Source organism: Nanorana parkeri, unplaced genomic scaffold (genome assembly GCF_000935625.1).
Source record: "Nanorana parkeri isolate BGI_ZX_2015 unplaced genomic scaffold, ASM93562v1 scaffold1005, whole genome shotgun sequence".
Lineage (NCBI taxonomy): Eukaryota > Metazoa > Chordata > Amphibia > Anura > Dicroglossidae > Nanorana > Nanorana parkeri.
The window spans coordinates 336,694-353,349 of NW_017307273.1; the positions used below are offsets into that span (position 1 = coordinate 336,694).

At 42.6% G+C, this 16,656-nt stretch overlaps 2 protein-coding genes across 2 annotated transcripts in view; both read right to left on the bottom strand.

Moving 5' to 3' along the window:
- The window catches only part of HNRNPH3 (heterogeneous nuclear ribonucleoprotein H3), a 9,891-nt gene extending 7,094 nt beyond the window's left edge, over nucleotides 1-2,797 (bottom strand). The window contains exons 1-2 of the mRNA XM_018567096.1: nucleotides 2,664-2,797; nucleotides 417-500 (exon numbers count right to left, since the gene is read on the bottom strand). Coding sequence (XP_018422598.1) covers nucleotides 417-495 — 79 coding nt within the window. The 5' untranslated portion in view covers nucleotides 496-500; nucleotides 2,664-2,797. The remainder of the gene's footprint in view (nucleotides 1-416; nucleotides 501-2,663) is intronic.
- Nucleotides 2,798-8,717: 5,920 nt separating this feature from the next.
- Nucleotides 8,718-16,656, bottom strand: part of BLOC1S2 (biogenesis of lysosomal organelles complex 1 subunit 2) — a 14,904-nt gene continuing 6,965 nt past the window's right edge. The window contains exons 3-6 of the mRNA XM_018567085.1: nucleotides 16,402-16,518; nucleotides 12,918-13,037; nucleotides 11,267-11,371; nucleotides 8,718-8,898 (exon numbers count right to left, since the gene is read on the bottom strand). Coding sequence (XP_018422587.1) covers nucleotides 8,867-8,898; nucleotides 11,267-11,371; nucleotides 12,918-13,037; nucleotides 16,402-16,518 — 374 coding nt within the window. The 3' untranslated portion in view covers nucleotides 8,718-8,866. The remainder of the gene's footprint in view (nucleotides 8,899-11,266; nucleotides 11,372-12,917; nucleotides 13,038-16,401; nucleotides 16,519-16,656) is intronic.

Genomic DNA, 16,656 nt, shown 5'->3' on the forward strand with positions numbered 1-16,656 from the left:
TTTATATGCTGTAATTATACTGTTTTTAACTATGTTAAAACTAGTTTAAAAAAATGTATTAGAAGAATTCTCTCTCAAGCTCCATGTGCACAGCCTGCTCTACAACATAGTAATGACATGTTACAGCATTCTTTACAAACCAAAATGAAGCAATGAGAACACATCCATTTTAAACCCTGCAGGTTTATGAATTGATCCTTATGTGGGTAAGCAGGTCAGGCATATTTGAACAGGTCACAACAGCCATTTTACGTGGGCCTCTTCAGGCACACCACAGCGAAGGGAGCCTGCTACAAGTGACATTACATCAGTGGATACTACAAAAGCTACCGTGGAACTTTACAGCACAAAAATTAAGTGATGACAGAATCAGGCGGAAGATCGAAGAGGAAACAACCAGAAATATTTCAACTAACCTGAGAAAAACTCCAGTACCTCTTCCCGGGTGCAGGACCATGGCAAACCACGGACTCTCACAATGCATTCATCTGCCATGCTTTCTGAAGAAAAAACAAAAACTGTAATTACTTTTTTATGTTTAGAAAAAAGGACAATGCATTACAATTAACAAAAAGCTTGTTGTGTTGTTACCTGGCTGCCTACAAGGAACATTCCCTCAAAAACTTAATTTGCCTTTACAACACAGCAATCAGTAAACAAGACTGAAGGAAGTATCAGCTACTCCAGTCTCAGGAATTTATTTTTGTATTGAAATGCCAGTTCCAGGTAATCCAAAAGAACACATACCCGTAGGAATCTAGTTACAGAAACAAACGGCCATGCAAATTACACGGAGCCACGTATCTGAAGTACTTTTAAATGAGATACTTTGTAAGCCACAACATCAAGGTAGGTAATCTAAGGCCTGGTTCACACTGAGCGATATGAAAAAAAGCGCAAAATACGCCCCCCCAGAAGCTGATTGGTTGCCATGCACAGTAACTCCAGATTTTGTCTGCTCCAGTATTGATAAATTCTCCCATTATAAATAAAATAAACATATTAGAGGTGCACCGAAATGGAAATGTCAAAACCGAAATTTAAAAAAAGTCAGGCCGAAACCGAAAATGTAGCCAAAAGTGCCATTTTCAGCCGATATGTTTCGGCGGACGATATCTCGGTGCATCCCTAAAACATACACACGCATACATGCACACTTAGGCCTGGTTCACACTGAGCGTTTTGTAGCGTGTTTTCTGACCTAAAACGCTCAAATAATCTGCCCTCCAAAAAATCCCATTAATTTCTATGGCCCTGTTCACATCCGAGCGTTTTGTCACAATAAGCAAAACGCCTGTCGCTGGAAATAGTAGGGGAGTTTTTTGGCATATAACGCACGTTTGCTGTGTTTTTGCACAATTTCTTATTAAAATGAATGAGCTACAATCCGCTTCCAAAAATGTGCATAAAACCACATTAAAGCGCTGTTGCCTAAGTGTGAATGGAGACTAATGGAGGAAAGGTGAACAATGTTGATCTTGCCAGAAATGGTATGTTCTTGTCACTTCCTGCGGGATGAACCAATAGAGCAATGCCATCTTCCTTCTCAAAGCTACTAATCCCATCAGCCCCCACGTAAGAGACGTGAACATACGCAGACATGTGCAGAATGATAAGCGGCAATATTTTGTTTTAAGACTTAGATCATATTTACCCTTACAGGGGGCAACACGAAACATGATCACAGTCCTTCAAATCCCCTCTCCCTATACTAATTTATGAGGTTATTTCTCCCGCAGAAACTTTTTTTTTTTTTTTTATGTGGTGTGGATGTGCGCGATACCTTCCTCCAGTCTGGTACCCTAATGCCAGTACCTAAAAATTTACCAGTGGGCACAAGAGCCTGCGCAGTATACCTGTGGTTTCAATACGATGCAGGCTCCAACGCAAAAAATTAATAGATCCATTCAAATTCCAAACCCTATGGATAAATTTTTTGAAAAAGGTGGACTATGCCTTTAAGACAAGCAAACAAGAAACCTTATAGCTGTTAAAGAAAAAACCCTTCCAGTAAACATATCCAATATCAGCAAAACCGGACTCTAGTATACACAGGACATGGGATGTCTGGTTCAACAAAATAACCATAACAGTCTTAACAACCCTGTAGATACATGAGCCCGCTCGCCCCGATACATATACACCAGCTAGAACAGGCTACAAGCCATCAGCTACCTCCACAATGCCATTAGACCTCCATAGGCCACAACTGAAAAGCTCAGTCCCCGCGCTATGGTGCCCTGTATACGGGTCAGTCCCGTACACACAGCAGGCCGGGAAAGTGGAGCGAGGGAACAAGTAGTGAGCTCACGTGACCTCCAGCCGCGCACACACTAGCCAAGTATCGACTTCCTCGCCGCCGCGTGTACACGCACACAAGGCCTCCGCATTCCCCGTTTCCATCGTGCGATCAACTTGCCAATGTACAAAGCCACAAAATGGCGGCCGAAGGCTATAAGCCGTACCAGCTCCGAACGATATAGCCACTTTCGATATCCACCCTCAGCTCCTAATCGACCCGTACAGTAGGCCCGAGGTTTTGCCGGATGCCTTCCCTGCTAATGACGACCTGCAGCCAAGAGCAGACGCTCGCTTATCCGCCAGTACACTACAGAGGCGGCCGTACCGCCGAGAATTCATTTTTCGCGGCTGAAAACACTCACCTGATGTGTGAGGGTGGAACGGGCGCGCGGTGTGAGAGACTGGCGAGAGCCGGACACTCCTTTCATACACACACCACTCGTGGAGCGAGACGTGCGGCGTGATGACGTAACGGCCGTTTCGCCTGGAGAGCGGGAACAGGGGAAAGGAAGTGACGTCTCATAGGAGGGCGTGCTTCCTGGCCTCTAGGCGGAAGCCATCTTATAGGAGGCAGGTCTGCGCAATGGCGCTTGTGGCTCCTTCAATGGGTTAGAGTAGTGTTACGTTTACTCAAATAGTAAAAATAGAATAAAACTATAATTAATGACACACTATATGTTTCTTTTTTATTCCCATATGTTTTCTATTTAGTCACACAGTTACATTGTACCCACCCACTCATTGCAGCTGGAGATTTTCCTCCCTAACAGCAGGGCAGTGTCCATTCAGTTGCTCAGATGTGAGTGCTGAGTTAGCAAACAGCCACTGAACGCTGTGCTGCAAGTCACCTTAGCACTCGCTGTGCTGCAGCTTAACTTAGCACTCACAGCGGAAGTGAATGTGGCTGCAGAGTTTGATGTGCGTATTAGGCTGGTAGTAGCCGGACTTGCCCAATGCAAAGAGCTGAGGTCTGCTTTCCACATAAAGTCTGCCCAAGGTTTCCATCTTTTTTGGGAATAAATACAGCAACAGGTCACATATTTACACACCTGGTGGCAACCCTAATGTAACCAAACACAACGATCGGATTGAGCAATGTATAGCCCCAACATTGCTGTAGTATGGGATAGGGAAAAGTTTAAACCCCTTCCAGGTTATTTTTTTTTCTGTCTACCATTGGGAAATTTCCCTTCACTTCCTGTGCCAGAGACAAATCAGTAAGTTACAGGAAATCTCCAAAAGTGAGGGAAATTCATCTCTTAGGGTCCCCACACACCTTACGATTATCGTACGATAATCGCGGGAAATCCCGCGATCGTACGATGATCGTAAGGTGTGTGGAAGCCGTGCGACCTCTACTACTGTAAGGTCGCACGACTTTAAACTTACGGACATGTTCGAAAACCCGCCGAGCATCGTACGATGTTCGGCGGGTTTGTGGCATGTCCGTGCGATAACAGCCGTACGGGCCTGTGTGCGCAAGCGCACACTGCCCATTCGGCATCGCGGTCATCGGAAGCCTGCCCCTCAGGGGGCGTGGCTTGCGATCATCGCAAGTACGATCTGCCTATGCAACATAGGCAGATCGTACGTTTTTTTAAGTACCTTACAACCATCGCAAGACAGAAGTCTTGCGATGGTTGTAAGGTGTGTGCCCAGCCTTAGAAAGGTGTCCCCAGTAGATGGTTTCCCATTAGTGCTTGAAAAGGTGACCCAAGACCTTCTGCTCTCTAGCCCCCTCGTCACCTCATATGCTTGCCTCCAGGACTTCTCCAGGGTCTTTCCCATCCTCTGGAACTCCCTAATTCAAGTTGTCTGGCTATCTCCTACCCTGTCTTTAGGTGATCCCTGAAAACATCTCTTCAGGGAAGCCTATCCCACCTCAACCTAACCATTGTGCTCTAGTCTACATCAACTCATCCCCTTCACTGTTAAGATGTTTCTAGCCTGGAAACCCAACAGGATATGAGAGGAAGTGAGTGGAATGAAATCTTGTATTTGATTGCTATGGGGTATCACAAACCTTTTGTCCTTCTACTCACCATGTTACATAGTTGTGCTAAATCAACAAGAGATTGTAATATGATTTACTCTCAAATCCTGAGCTGGTGACAACTCTAGAATTTTGCTTCCCTTTCTGTCTCAATGGCAATGGTCACCAGGAGAAACAGGGGTGACAGCAAAGGTCAACCCTTCCCTACTGTCTCCAAAATGGTAAAGAAATGCCTTTGTATAAACTGCATGCTGCAGGTTTTATATACACTATATTGGTTTGAATTGGTCTGTATTACAAGCCGCATCTCAGCGAATCAGTAACTCGGAGGACACATCATACTTACTACATTTCTCAAATTTACACCCTCCCGTTCATCTACTGGGCCAGATAAACTATGGTCAGTATGTCATTCAGATCCTGCTTTTACGAATTTAAAAGAAAGGTGCTACCACACCAATTGTACAGAAAATCCAGAGTGTGACATTTCACACAAAAACTCTCACAAATCTGCACCAAAAAAATAATGGTTCAGAAAATGGGTTTGTCAATATTTGGCACAATAGTGAGCCAAAATGATGATGATGATGGAGCAAGACAGTTGCACATTATACTATGAACCCATTGCATTTGTGGTTGCAGAAATGCAATCCTGCACATTACACAGTTTGATCACTACCCTGTCCCTGGGCCCATCGCTGCCTCACTCACATGTACTGGAACATGTCATGGAGAATGCACTGCACAGATGAGACAAAAGGCTGCAGGCTCCCAACCCCCCCACCCCACAGCCCAGAAAGCAGCATGAGAATCCTGACATGTGTGGCGATCATACAAAATCCAGATTGCTGGATGGCTGTTTAGAGTAGTAGTGCCGGAGGGGGGGGTTACTGCCTAATGCTACTGGGGGGGTCAGGTGGGTGGCAGGTACTGCTGATCGTGTTGACGATATAGTAGATGTGGTGGGACGGGGGGCTTTATTAGACGGACAGAGAGCCATGCTGTCAGCTGCTCTCTGCCCGGTGCCGCTCAGCTCGCTGACGTCACTGCAGGAGCTCGGCGGGTGCAGCCATAGCGTCCCGCTCAGACTCCCTGACAACTGATGTGATATGGCCAACCCTCTGCCACCCCCTAATGAGATGCCGCCTGGGGCAACTGCCTTAGGCTGCCTCATTATAAGAACGACCCTGTCCATTGTACAGCAAACTGGCATGAAACAAGGGCAGTAAGATACAGATTTACTATATATTGATGGCTTGTTGTATATATTACCCACTCTGATGTTTCAAAGTAGCTCTGCTCCCCTAACAATTTTTCAGGTGTGCATGGGTTTTTACACACAACTGGTGCGAATGGTAAATCTGTTGTGAGGGGTTCACCAAGCTGACTTAGTATAATAAAATAGTTGTAAATACACAGAAAATAGCAGTAAATCCTTCGCAAAATGAGAGGCAAACTGATTTACTCTAGATATGCGTCTGATTATGTCCCTAACTTGTTTTATAAATCTCTTTCCAAATGTAAATAGTTCATAATATATTTAATAATGTGGGGCAAGGGTAGGCAACCTCAGCGCTCCAGATGCAGTGAAACTACAAACGCCATCATGCTTCTGCCTCTGGGACTCAAGCCTGTAGCTGTCAGTTTTGCAATGCCTCATGGGATATGTAGTTTCACCACAGCTGGAGCGATAAGGCTGCCTACCCCAGGTGTAGGATAATTAAATCTAGCCCATATATAGAAGAAAGCCAAGTGTGTTGGATCCAAAATTTTGTAGTTTGCAGTGACATGAGTGCCAAGTCTTAGAAAACCGCATATGACATCTTTGGCATGGACATCTACACTGCTCTAATTTAGGTTTGATAAAACGTGTGCAGAAGAAGTTTGATAAATCATGAAAAAAGATCATATTTTCAGCAAAGAGGAAATGATAAACCAAACAAATATGGGATTTGATGTAAAATATGGATGTAGCTTTCTAGTGCTGTTTTAGAAAGTCCAACACGTTCTACAGCAGCTCTCAGTATTACGACACATGCTACTCACCGTGTTGAGCTTGAACACAAGTTCTCCTTCTTTGGCAGAAGTAGCTGGCACCTTACATTCTTCTCCATTACTGCAAAGAGGTTACTTCCAGAAAAACACCAGGAACCCAGAAGATGCCCAAATCAAAATAAATTGACTTTAAATTGGTCTATGTAAATTCGGTTAGTATCCAGGTGTACCCGATTTGGAGATGCATATGGTGCAATATCCCAGTTCACAAATGGACTGGTCTTTGTGGGAGTTTCAAGTATCCCGCACGATCATGTGACCAGAGAGGTAGCTCATGACCAATGAGGAAAATCTCATGAAAACCAGTCAAACGAAATGTGATCTTTATCATGGGAGTTGTACTGTGCCGTCGGCACACATTTTTGTTTTTTTTTCTTAAAATGCTACTTTTTCATTGAAATACAGGTTTAACTCCAGTAAAAGAGGTCCAACTACATATCCGTTTAAAATCTATTGGAATTCTTGGCTCTCCTGTACGTCTCAAAAATTTGACAGCGGCTGTGAAATGTAAGGTTGTCAGTAAACATATCTCTGCACTCATGATGTCAATATAAATGTGTATATTTGTAAAATTCCGGTCTATAAGGAGGCATAACAAGGTATCTATCTGGTCATACATTTTTTTTATCCAGATAACCCTGTGTCTAAGGTGCGGCTTGAGTCATCAAGCTGTGGGTGGCCCTGTTGGCCTTAGGCCTCATGCACATGGCAATCAAAGCTGCAGCTCAGGATTCCTGTGGCAAGAACCAGCAGAGTCTTGCAGCAGAAAAACCTAGGTACAGCCGCTGTGCCCATTCAAATTAATGAAAGGCTGATAGTAGCCACATCTGTCTCTATGTAATCGTGCATAGCATGATTTTACCTGCGGATCAGGAGAGATGCTTGCCCCTGGATGCAATCTCTCTGCGTCTAGGGACAATCATCTTTCCCGATCTGCGGGTCATCATTTCATGTATGATTACATGTGCACAGTCACGGGCAGGTTCTTGCCACAAGAATCCCCAGCCTTGTTCGCCAGGTGCGGTAGGGCTTATCCAGCTCAATGACCTTTGACTGAAAAAACAAAAGGAGCAGGGTGGAAAACTGCCAGCCAAACAGTCAGGGGCGTAACTAGAAATCACAGGGCCCCATAGCAAAATTTTGTATGGGGCCCCGTGATTTATAGTTATAACCCTTGCAGAGCCCACCGTAGACTCTCTATGGTGGGCTCTGCAGGGCCACCCTCAGGTGGGCTGGTCGTACACCTTACCTGTCCGCCTCCTCTTCCTCCACGGTCACTGATGGGCCCCGCCTCCTCCCCTGCTGCCGACCACGAGCCCCGCCTCCTCCTCCACTGCCGGCTCCCATTGACTCTGTGGAGAGGAACGCGCTGCTGCACAGGATTACTGTCAGCGATCTGAACAGCGGCGTGTTCGTCTTCAGCCGCCAGTGAAAGCCACCAGCAGAGGATCCCGTAGCGACCCAGACGGCCCGCACGGCATCTGGCCCGGGCCCCACTGTGCCCCGGGCCCCACAGCGGCCGCCTGGGTTGCTATGGTGATTGTTAGGCCACTGCTAACAGTGACTGCAGCCAATCAGCTTCAGGCATAGTTTGAGTATTCAAACAATTGCGCACCCATGGGTGCTTGAACAATAGCTGGCAGGTAGATTCCTCCAACGCTGCTTAAAAAGGATGGAAAAAAAAAATCAAGAAATGTTCTCTTGTTTAGTCTGCGGCTGAAGAACTAAATATGTTTTGCTAAATTAAGTCAGCTACTATCTATCTGTTCATTGAGAGCGCCTCAGGACACTAATTGGGAAAGGGGGGGGGGGTTTGATTACTAGACAGGTTGGAAAATCCTGTTCAATCACTTTTGCTTTGTGTGCTCTCCTTTATAGGCTGGAAGTGTCTTCAGCAGGTGTCCTCAGATATACCGTAGTATCTTCCAAGCTAAGCACAAACGGTCACACAATAGAACTGTTTTAGAGGCCCCTTGGCTGGGATATATTCCTCAAGACAAACATGAGGTCACAAACAGTATCAGTATGTAGCCCCCTACAATACATGTAAAATAGCAAGGAACATGATTCCAATACAAAGGAAGAATCACTCCTTAGGGAAAGGGAAAAGGAAAGCGTTTTGGATGAGTAAGACAGATATGAAAGCACATGCTGCTTTGCACTTTGTCTACAAACACGATGGGCAGCCTCAATGGAAAGTGTGTGTGTGAAATTTGTACTTTGTAAAGTATGTGTCAATACACGTGGGCAATTTAGAGGGATTAGTCTAACAAAAGGTTTACGTTAAATGTACCAATTTCCTAATAGAAATCATATTAACGTCTAAGACTAATTTACTCCCACTTATAAGACTACTCACTCTGTTATTTTGTTACTATGCTGAAATTTAATAGTTTTCTAGTAAAAAGCATTTGAAAGTTTAACATAACAGATACTGAAAGAAATGTTACAATATGATATTGTCCTTTGGCATTGGGATTATTGAAGGGACAAGCACTGTCTTCTGAGCGTGCATCTTCACCGCTTTTCCAGTTTTTTGAACTTTGCTTCTGCAAGAAAAATACAAAGATCAAGTAATGAATGTTCTGGGATGGATTCACAAAAGGGGTGCACAAGGATTTTTTTCTCACATTTCCCATGCTCCCGTTGGCAATTGCAAGCATTGTACAATCACAATTGTGCATTTATGAAAAAGATTGTGCAGTACAATATACTTTTTTCATGGCACTTCCGGTGTCGTTTTTAACACTTACTGAATGGCACTGTCCTGGAATCACTAGTATCATGAGATAGATAAACTGTATGTAAATCCTAACTATAAATTTTGCCTAACTGCTTCCTATTGATGCGCTAAGTATGCAACTATACGTGTACCTCTGCATCCTGCCTGAATTTTAGGGCTGATCTGTGCCATGGACGCTGTGCAGCCTTATCTCAAACAATGTCATCAACCCTGCTGTGCCTACACTCTGGACTATGGAACACCCACTGCATCCATGTTATGGAGGCATGGGGATGGGCAGGTTTTTTGTAGTTGTAACATACCTCCTACCCTAGGGTGACAGTGATGCTCCTCCATACGGTACAATTTCGCCTGCTTCCTATTGATGCTCTAAGTATGCAACTATACGTGTTTTGTTACGTTTGATACCTCTGCATCCTGCCAGAATTTTAGGTCTGATCTGTGCCATGGGCGCAGTGCACCCTTATCTCAAACAATGTTATCAACCCTGCTGTGCCTACACTCTGGACTATGGAACACCCTCCACCTCCATGTTATGGAGACAGGGGGATGGGCAGGTTTTTTGTAGTCGTAACATACCTCCTACCCTAGGGTGACAGCGATGCTTCTCCATAGATATGGTACAATGAGTGAGAGTTATCACCTTAGTGCAGGAAGTGTGGTACTGGTAGGATCACCAGGTAAAAGTGAAAAAAAGAAAACGAATGCAGCCACCACATATAAAGACTGGTAAGTTGCAATATGTTATATTTGTTGTTATGTTTAGATATCCTTTATCTTATTGCCCTATCCTAATCCTAACCCTGATGCATAACACTAACCATATCCTTTGCTTCAGCCTGATCATGTCACTGAAACCTAATGGTAATCGCTGCCCTAGCTTAAAGGCGAACCTGCAAGGTCAGAAATATGGTATCTCCCATTGCTAGTTTGTATTTCAATGTACAGAATCTGTGACTGTCATCTTCAACTTGGTTTGGTATGCAGCGAGTCCCTGCCCTGGAATATCCATGCAGGAAGAGAGTTCACACTTTACTACCTCCACGTTTTTTCTAAATCAGCAATTCACTACATAGTGATACCAGGATCATGATGACAGCTCTAAAGCCAGCTCTAAAGACGCTATCAAAGCTCCAACATTTCTATTCTTGTGGGTTCACTTTAAAAGAGGACTTTGTTTTTAAAGGGGCAGGTTCCAAAGCGGTCATCCTAAAACTGGCCTCACCACCTAGTGAGCCATTGACCTGGAACACGTATGCAGCCGGAGAAGTTTTTAAGCGTGAATATCTGTCTTACTTCTTTCAGTTGAAGAACTCACTAAGTAGTAAAACAAGGATCAGGATAACACTCATGTAGCTAGCACCTTTAAACACAAAAGCAGCAGAGGAAGCTCTCATATTTCTATGCCAAAAGGTTTACTTGAAGCCTAACTCTTTGTCATAGATCTTACCATTATCTGTGCCTGCAAGTAGATGCCCCAGCATGCAAGGACAAACATATCTGTCATGGAGGGTCAAGAGTAACTGGATACCCCCTGAATGAGAATGTTTGGGGGGAGGGGGAGGGAGGAGATTAGTTGAATAGTATTTATAGGCAAAACTTTACCCTCTGAAATTTTACCCGATGACCATTGTCGGCAGGAGAGAAAGTGATGGCTGCTCCAACTAATGCCAAAAAACAGGAGAAGCTAAATCTTCCAATGAGGACAACATCTGATCAACCGGACACAGGCAGCCAAAACTAAACTAACAGGGATTTTATCCCTTCTCTATTCCATCCAAAACTAAAACAGAACAATTCTCGCTATGCATGCACTTTAACCAGACCAGGCAGGACACCATATCCTTTTCTAATAGCATTATTTGTGTTTTTATGTGATAGGATCTGTGCGTTTATACAGGTTTAGTGTATATTTAGATCTGTGTGCTGACACAATAGGCACGTTATGTCTGAATCAAATAAGCTATCTACCGTGCTTTGTACATTGTGATGTACAGTCCTTATCCCCAGCATAAGCTAATTTTTGGTTATCTTTCTCTTTTGTGTGCACTCAATATACTTCCTTGTTTCAGACAGTGGTGTAAACAATCTTCTATAAGTAGCAGCAGGAGTCATTATATGGAATCCCCAGAGATGCCCAGTTCGAATTAGCCTACTTGTGTATTAGAACATACCTAATCGTTTTGAATATGCATCGAGTTTATAAGCTGCATTTTCCAAAGATGCCACTTGTTCTTCTATCTGATTTATTTGTTCCAGGTATGGCTGGAGGCTTGCATCTGTAAAACAAGGCAACAACTGGAAATTAAGAACTGAAATATAATCCTATGTTTAAAAGCTAACAAAAAAAAAAAAGGTGTTTTCACTATAATAGTTGAGTCAACCCTGCTTTAGGCAGGTGAACAGGAGGATATACAAATACATATATTTCACCAGGTCAAGGTATAGCATCCTAGCCAATATGACACACTGGTGCTTTTTATAACAAATAACGGCTTTGATATTCCGATCAGATCTAGGAGTTATTCATATTTATTTAAAAAAAAAGAAACTCAAAAAAAGAACTCAAGGGAAAAAAAAATCATTTTTTTTCCTTTTACACACATCACTGGGGAGAGAAAATAGCAGGTGCCTAAGAACATTCAACTACAAGAACATACACTAAGAACATTCTACTTCGCCTCATTCTCACAACAGCTGTTGAATTTGCACAAAACAAATCTACGTACAGTTTGCCTGGATGAATAGCGATGCAAATTTGTTTTTATAAATAGACCCCTAGATGTTCATCCGTTTTAAATTGATGTTCTTGAGGCAGAACTGAATAGGAAGAAATAGAACAGTTTGGGAAATATATAACGGGTTGTGTGACATGTGAAGCATATCAAATTTTTGTTTCTAATTTAAATCTATTACTGTGTGAAGAAGGAAAAAACCAAGCATAATTTTTCAATTAATTTGTAATTATGATAAAAATTACATTTCCAAAGAACAGCCAGCACAACTATGGCAACTTGAGAGAAAATGTTGTTTACATATGGAGAACCGATTCTAAATTGATATGCATTTGTAGTCCTCTGCTTTATACAAACAAATATGAAAGAACTTCAGGAATTTCTTTTTTTAATTAACCCTTGCTGTGGGGCTACACCTGCACTGCAGGGGTTAAGTGCTCATTTTTGTCTAGGTGCTAAAATAACAAAGATATACTCATCCAAAGCTCTGAGCCGACCAGCTGTCACGGTGCTCCCTCCAGCCTGTCCCCTCCTACCTGCAGCATTGGAATCTTTCTCGGTGTCGTCACGCCTATACACTGTGTGACACATGGGACCTTAAGACTGCTGCAGAGGAGGGGGAGAGACATTGGAAAGACTGGTCAAAAAAGAAGCCGGCTTGGAGCTTTGGGTGTTTATAACTGGGTTTTTTTTAACGTGCAGTTAACCCTTGCAGTGCAGGGGGTAGCCCCACTGCAAGGATTAATAAAAAAACATTTCCTGGAGTTCTTTTTTAAAATCAGCATCCCGCCACACCTCAAAGACATTATTAGAGTGAATCATCTCAGTTTTGCACGATTTTTCCACAGATCTAAGAACTGCTGGACTGCCTTGAGCGCCATTTATAGAGCAAAGTGGTTACTGATGACACAGTACAACTGAACGGTGCTTCCTATTTGCTATAAAAGACCACTGCAGGCAAATACCCACCAGTTTTTATGTGTGGGTGGGTTCCAGTACCTGTATAATTACCAACTAATTTATTCACAACACAATTTACTTTTCTTAGATAGGTAAGAGTATGGTTCATTGTTCTTGCGAGTGCACTTACACTTTTTGTTCAGATCCTTCAGATTCCGGCTGATATTTGCAGCAATGTCTTTCATCTCCATATACTTCAGGCTTGTGAGTTTATTCATATTCTCAAGAAGTTTGTAGTCTTCAGTAGTGGCTGAAAAGAGGATTTGGAAGTAATAAACAAGCTTTGCATTAGACATGTGCAGTGATTTGGTGGAAATTGCTAGTTGAAGGTGACCTAAAGATCAATAAAAATGACTCCCTATAAAGAATGGAATTAATACTTATCCTGCTGCCAATCTTAATTTTCTTGAAGAGCTACAGTGGCTGTATCCTGTAGTGACGTAGGGGCTGGCTGAAAGAACCTCAGCGCATGGCAGTGGACCAGCAGTCTTACGCAATCGTAGCTCATTAACGAAGTGACGGATGGCGGCATTGAGCAGTGGCACCATAAGATATAAAGCAAACCAGTGCTTTGGCCATGCAAGGCAGAGCAACAGATTATCTTTGCTGTTGCCCTCCCCAACTGCAAATACTCCATGTAGCAAAAAGAGTGAACAAATGCACCTGGCAATCCTGGGGACTAGTAGCCTATGCCATGTGACAAAGCTGGCACTTAATTCCTAACGCACCCAGCAAAGTCACATGGAAATGGAAAATTCTTCAACCCTGTGAAGGCTCTAACTTGAAGCTTATACATGACTTATTTTTGCTCCAAGAACCCAAAATGAAGCAGCTAGGGACAAAGAAAGGCAGCAGTCAAGTGGGCCTGTTGCTTTGCCCAGCACCGGAAAAGCAGAGGTTCACATTATAAAAACAAAAAAAAAGAGAACAATGTAAACACATGATTACAAGCAGCCACATCGAAGTACACACTCTTGTTGCTTAAACTAATTTTGTGTAGTGTCAGTGTGAGCTTATGTCTCTATCTCAAAATTCTATTCTTGCTAATATTCTGACCAAATATGGGGTTAGGGCAGAGACATACAGCAGGTGGGTTATAAGCAGAAAGCCATCTCTGGAAACAATGGACATTAAAGTAGTCCTAAAGGCTGGTGGTTTTTTTAAACTTAATTCAGTCTCTGCATTAGGGTAATACATGCCCAGTACATTTTCCTGTCGCTTGTCCTCCCCCCACACTTACCTGTGAACATCGATGTCACCGTTGCCAGTCCCCCGAATTTCCTGGTTGGGGGGGATACTGAAGGCAGAGGTGCCATAGGCTCCTTTTGCAGTCAAAGTGTGACTATAGGAGTGGTGGTGAGGGTATAGCTTGCCACAAGCTGTTTGTGTACATTTACACACACAGCTACTTGAGGGCATGGCCGGTAATGCGCAAGCAGGGGTGCCTCCATAGCAGTCAGCTAGCTGATGGAGGCGCCCACACAGGGGGAGAGAGGGGGGGAGAGCAATGCGTGGACCAACTAGAGAACCAGGAATTGAACATTTTTAAACAAAAAGAATGTGGAAGTGTGGGCCTCCCATTAACAAAAGTTAAAAAAACCCTGAAGTTTAATATCACTTTAAGCAGACCATTCACTTTTGAAGTTTCATTTTCTGTTTTATATTCATTTCCAAAATGCAGTGTTATGCAGGTGAGATATCAAAAATTAAAGACATGCACTAAACGTTCAAAAGAAAGTCAGGCACAGGGCTTTTGTGAGAAACAATTGCTATTAAAAATAGTTATTTTATCAAAAAGTATATTGGAAAATATTATTACCCAAATTGAACTGATTGAATCACAAAACGTTCCTGAAGTTGAAACCTAAATGGAATATATATGTCTCTTTACCCACGCCAACCATGTGCTTAAAAAAATGACATCTAATACTGTTTTTCTTTCAAAGCCAATTATTAATCTGGTCACATGAAAAAAACTACATCATCATCATAAAGGGGCTAACAAGGATTATGGAAAATGCGCATTGCACACTAAGAGAACCTGTACCCATATCTTCAAAATAGCAACAAATACACCTTTAGAAATGTTTAGTAATGCCAATCTACAAACAGATGCTTATAGATAATTGCCAGCTTTTTATTTTGTGTGTACCTTATTTTTTTCCCCTCCCCATTCTTCTCACAGTGGCCATTTTAACTAAGGGCAGGTTACTAAATCTCACTTTACTTCCTGGAACTCCGAAACATAGGATATGTGACCATGCACATCTTATGAGATTACAGATGAGATTTCCCAGCACTGCTCTGCTGATGTAACCTTCCCATGATGCAATGCTTGGGCACATTACATCATTTGAGCCAAAGTGGACCAGGAAGTAGAAAAAAAATACATTTTAAGCAGAGAGCCGTGACAGGATCGAGAGGTGAGCGAACGCCGGTATGTGTTCGCTCACCTCGCGATCTACTGAGCCGACCTGTGACGGTCTCATTGTCACAGGTCGGCTAGAACTATGAGGTGAGTGAAAAGCACTCACCTCATAGTTCTCCTTTAAGCACTTCCCATGCCCCTCATGCTGTGTCTAGGAAAGCAGTTTTTTCTCCTGTGGGAAAAAAATACAAAGCAAAGGCCTTCCAGTGTCAGTACTGCTAATAAGTCTAAAAAAATATCCTTTTTGGAGAACCATTACACCCCCACTTTAAACTTTCTGTGTGGGAGCAACCAACAGGCAGCAAATACAACAGTCCAACAATGATCTGCAGTTTTACACTTCCTAAACCCTGGGGGGACTGGCATTACCAATTACATCCCAAGAAGGACTTTTCCAATGGTAATTTTCTTGCAATACTTCTTCAAACCAGCGCTATTTTACAAACAAAACAAACTTCTCACCTCCCTCATCCAAGTGAAAACCCATATTTGCATGAAAATACCCTTCCCTTGGACTAAAATAGAAAAACAAACAACATTTTGCAAGACAAAAGTTTCAATCAAAATACTTTAGAATAAAGAGTTTGCAGTTGGAAATTCTATGTGCAAAAAAAAAGTAAACTATGCAAAACAAAAACGCAACAGATATAAAAAATAGTATACAATGTGTAAAGTCATTGTTTCCCTTTAATACATCAGAGCCCTGGGTCTCTGCCTGTCACGAGCGGTTTATTATATGGTCCGATCACTTGCAGATCCGAGTGTTATTTGCAATGATAAGGCTATGTAGGCTGTCCCTGGGGGAGGGAATGGGGGTGATAACAAGTTCCCAACCATTGGAAATGCTTGGTAGTATTTTGCAATGTGTGTGAGTGGGTGCTTGGACTTAGTAGACAAATAAGAGTTTTGTTGCTCCAACACGGTTAATAACTGGCAGTCAAGGAAAAAAAAAAACCTTGGGTCTAGGCAGCATATCAATACAATGCTAAAGAAGGTACATGGAGTCTTATCCCTTCTCATTCTCTATGAGTGACTCTATTATAAACGATACACATTTATTGTTAGGGTATAACCATGCATGAATGAGTCTTGGTAGCAAAAAAAAACAAAAAAAAAACTCTAGTCTTCACAACATTGTAACATCTGTGGCCCCTTCATTTTAGGTACCTTATTATATTCCACTTACCTACCAATTCGCCAGTTAGATAACATGACATTTTACTAAACATATCCCTGCAGAGCTCATTGATATCGGCTTCTGGTGGCTCAACTGCCTCTTCTGCGGTCTCAACTGTAGAATCATCTGCAGGGAATAATACATGAACACAATTGAATCAATTGTGAATATATGAAATATTTTTAATTTTCATAAAAAATAAATAAATCACTGTTAAAGTGTAAATATATATCACAATCACTGAATTTGTGCTGATCTCCTTTT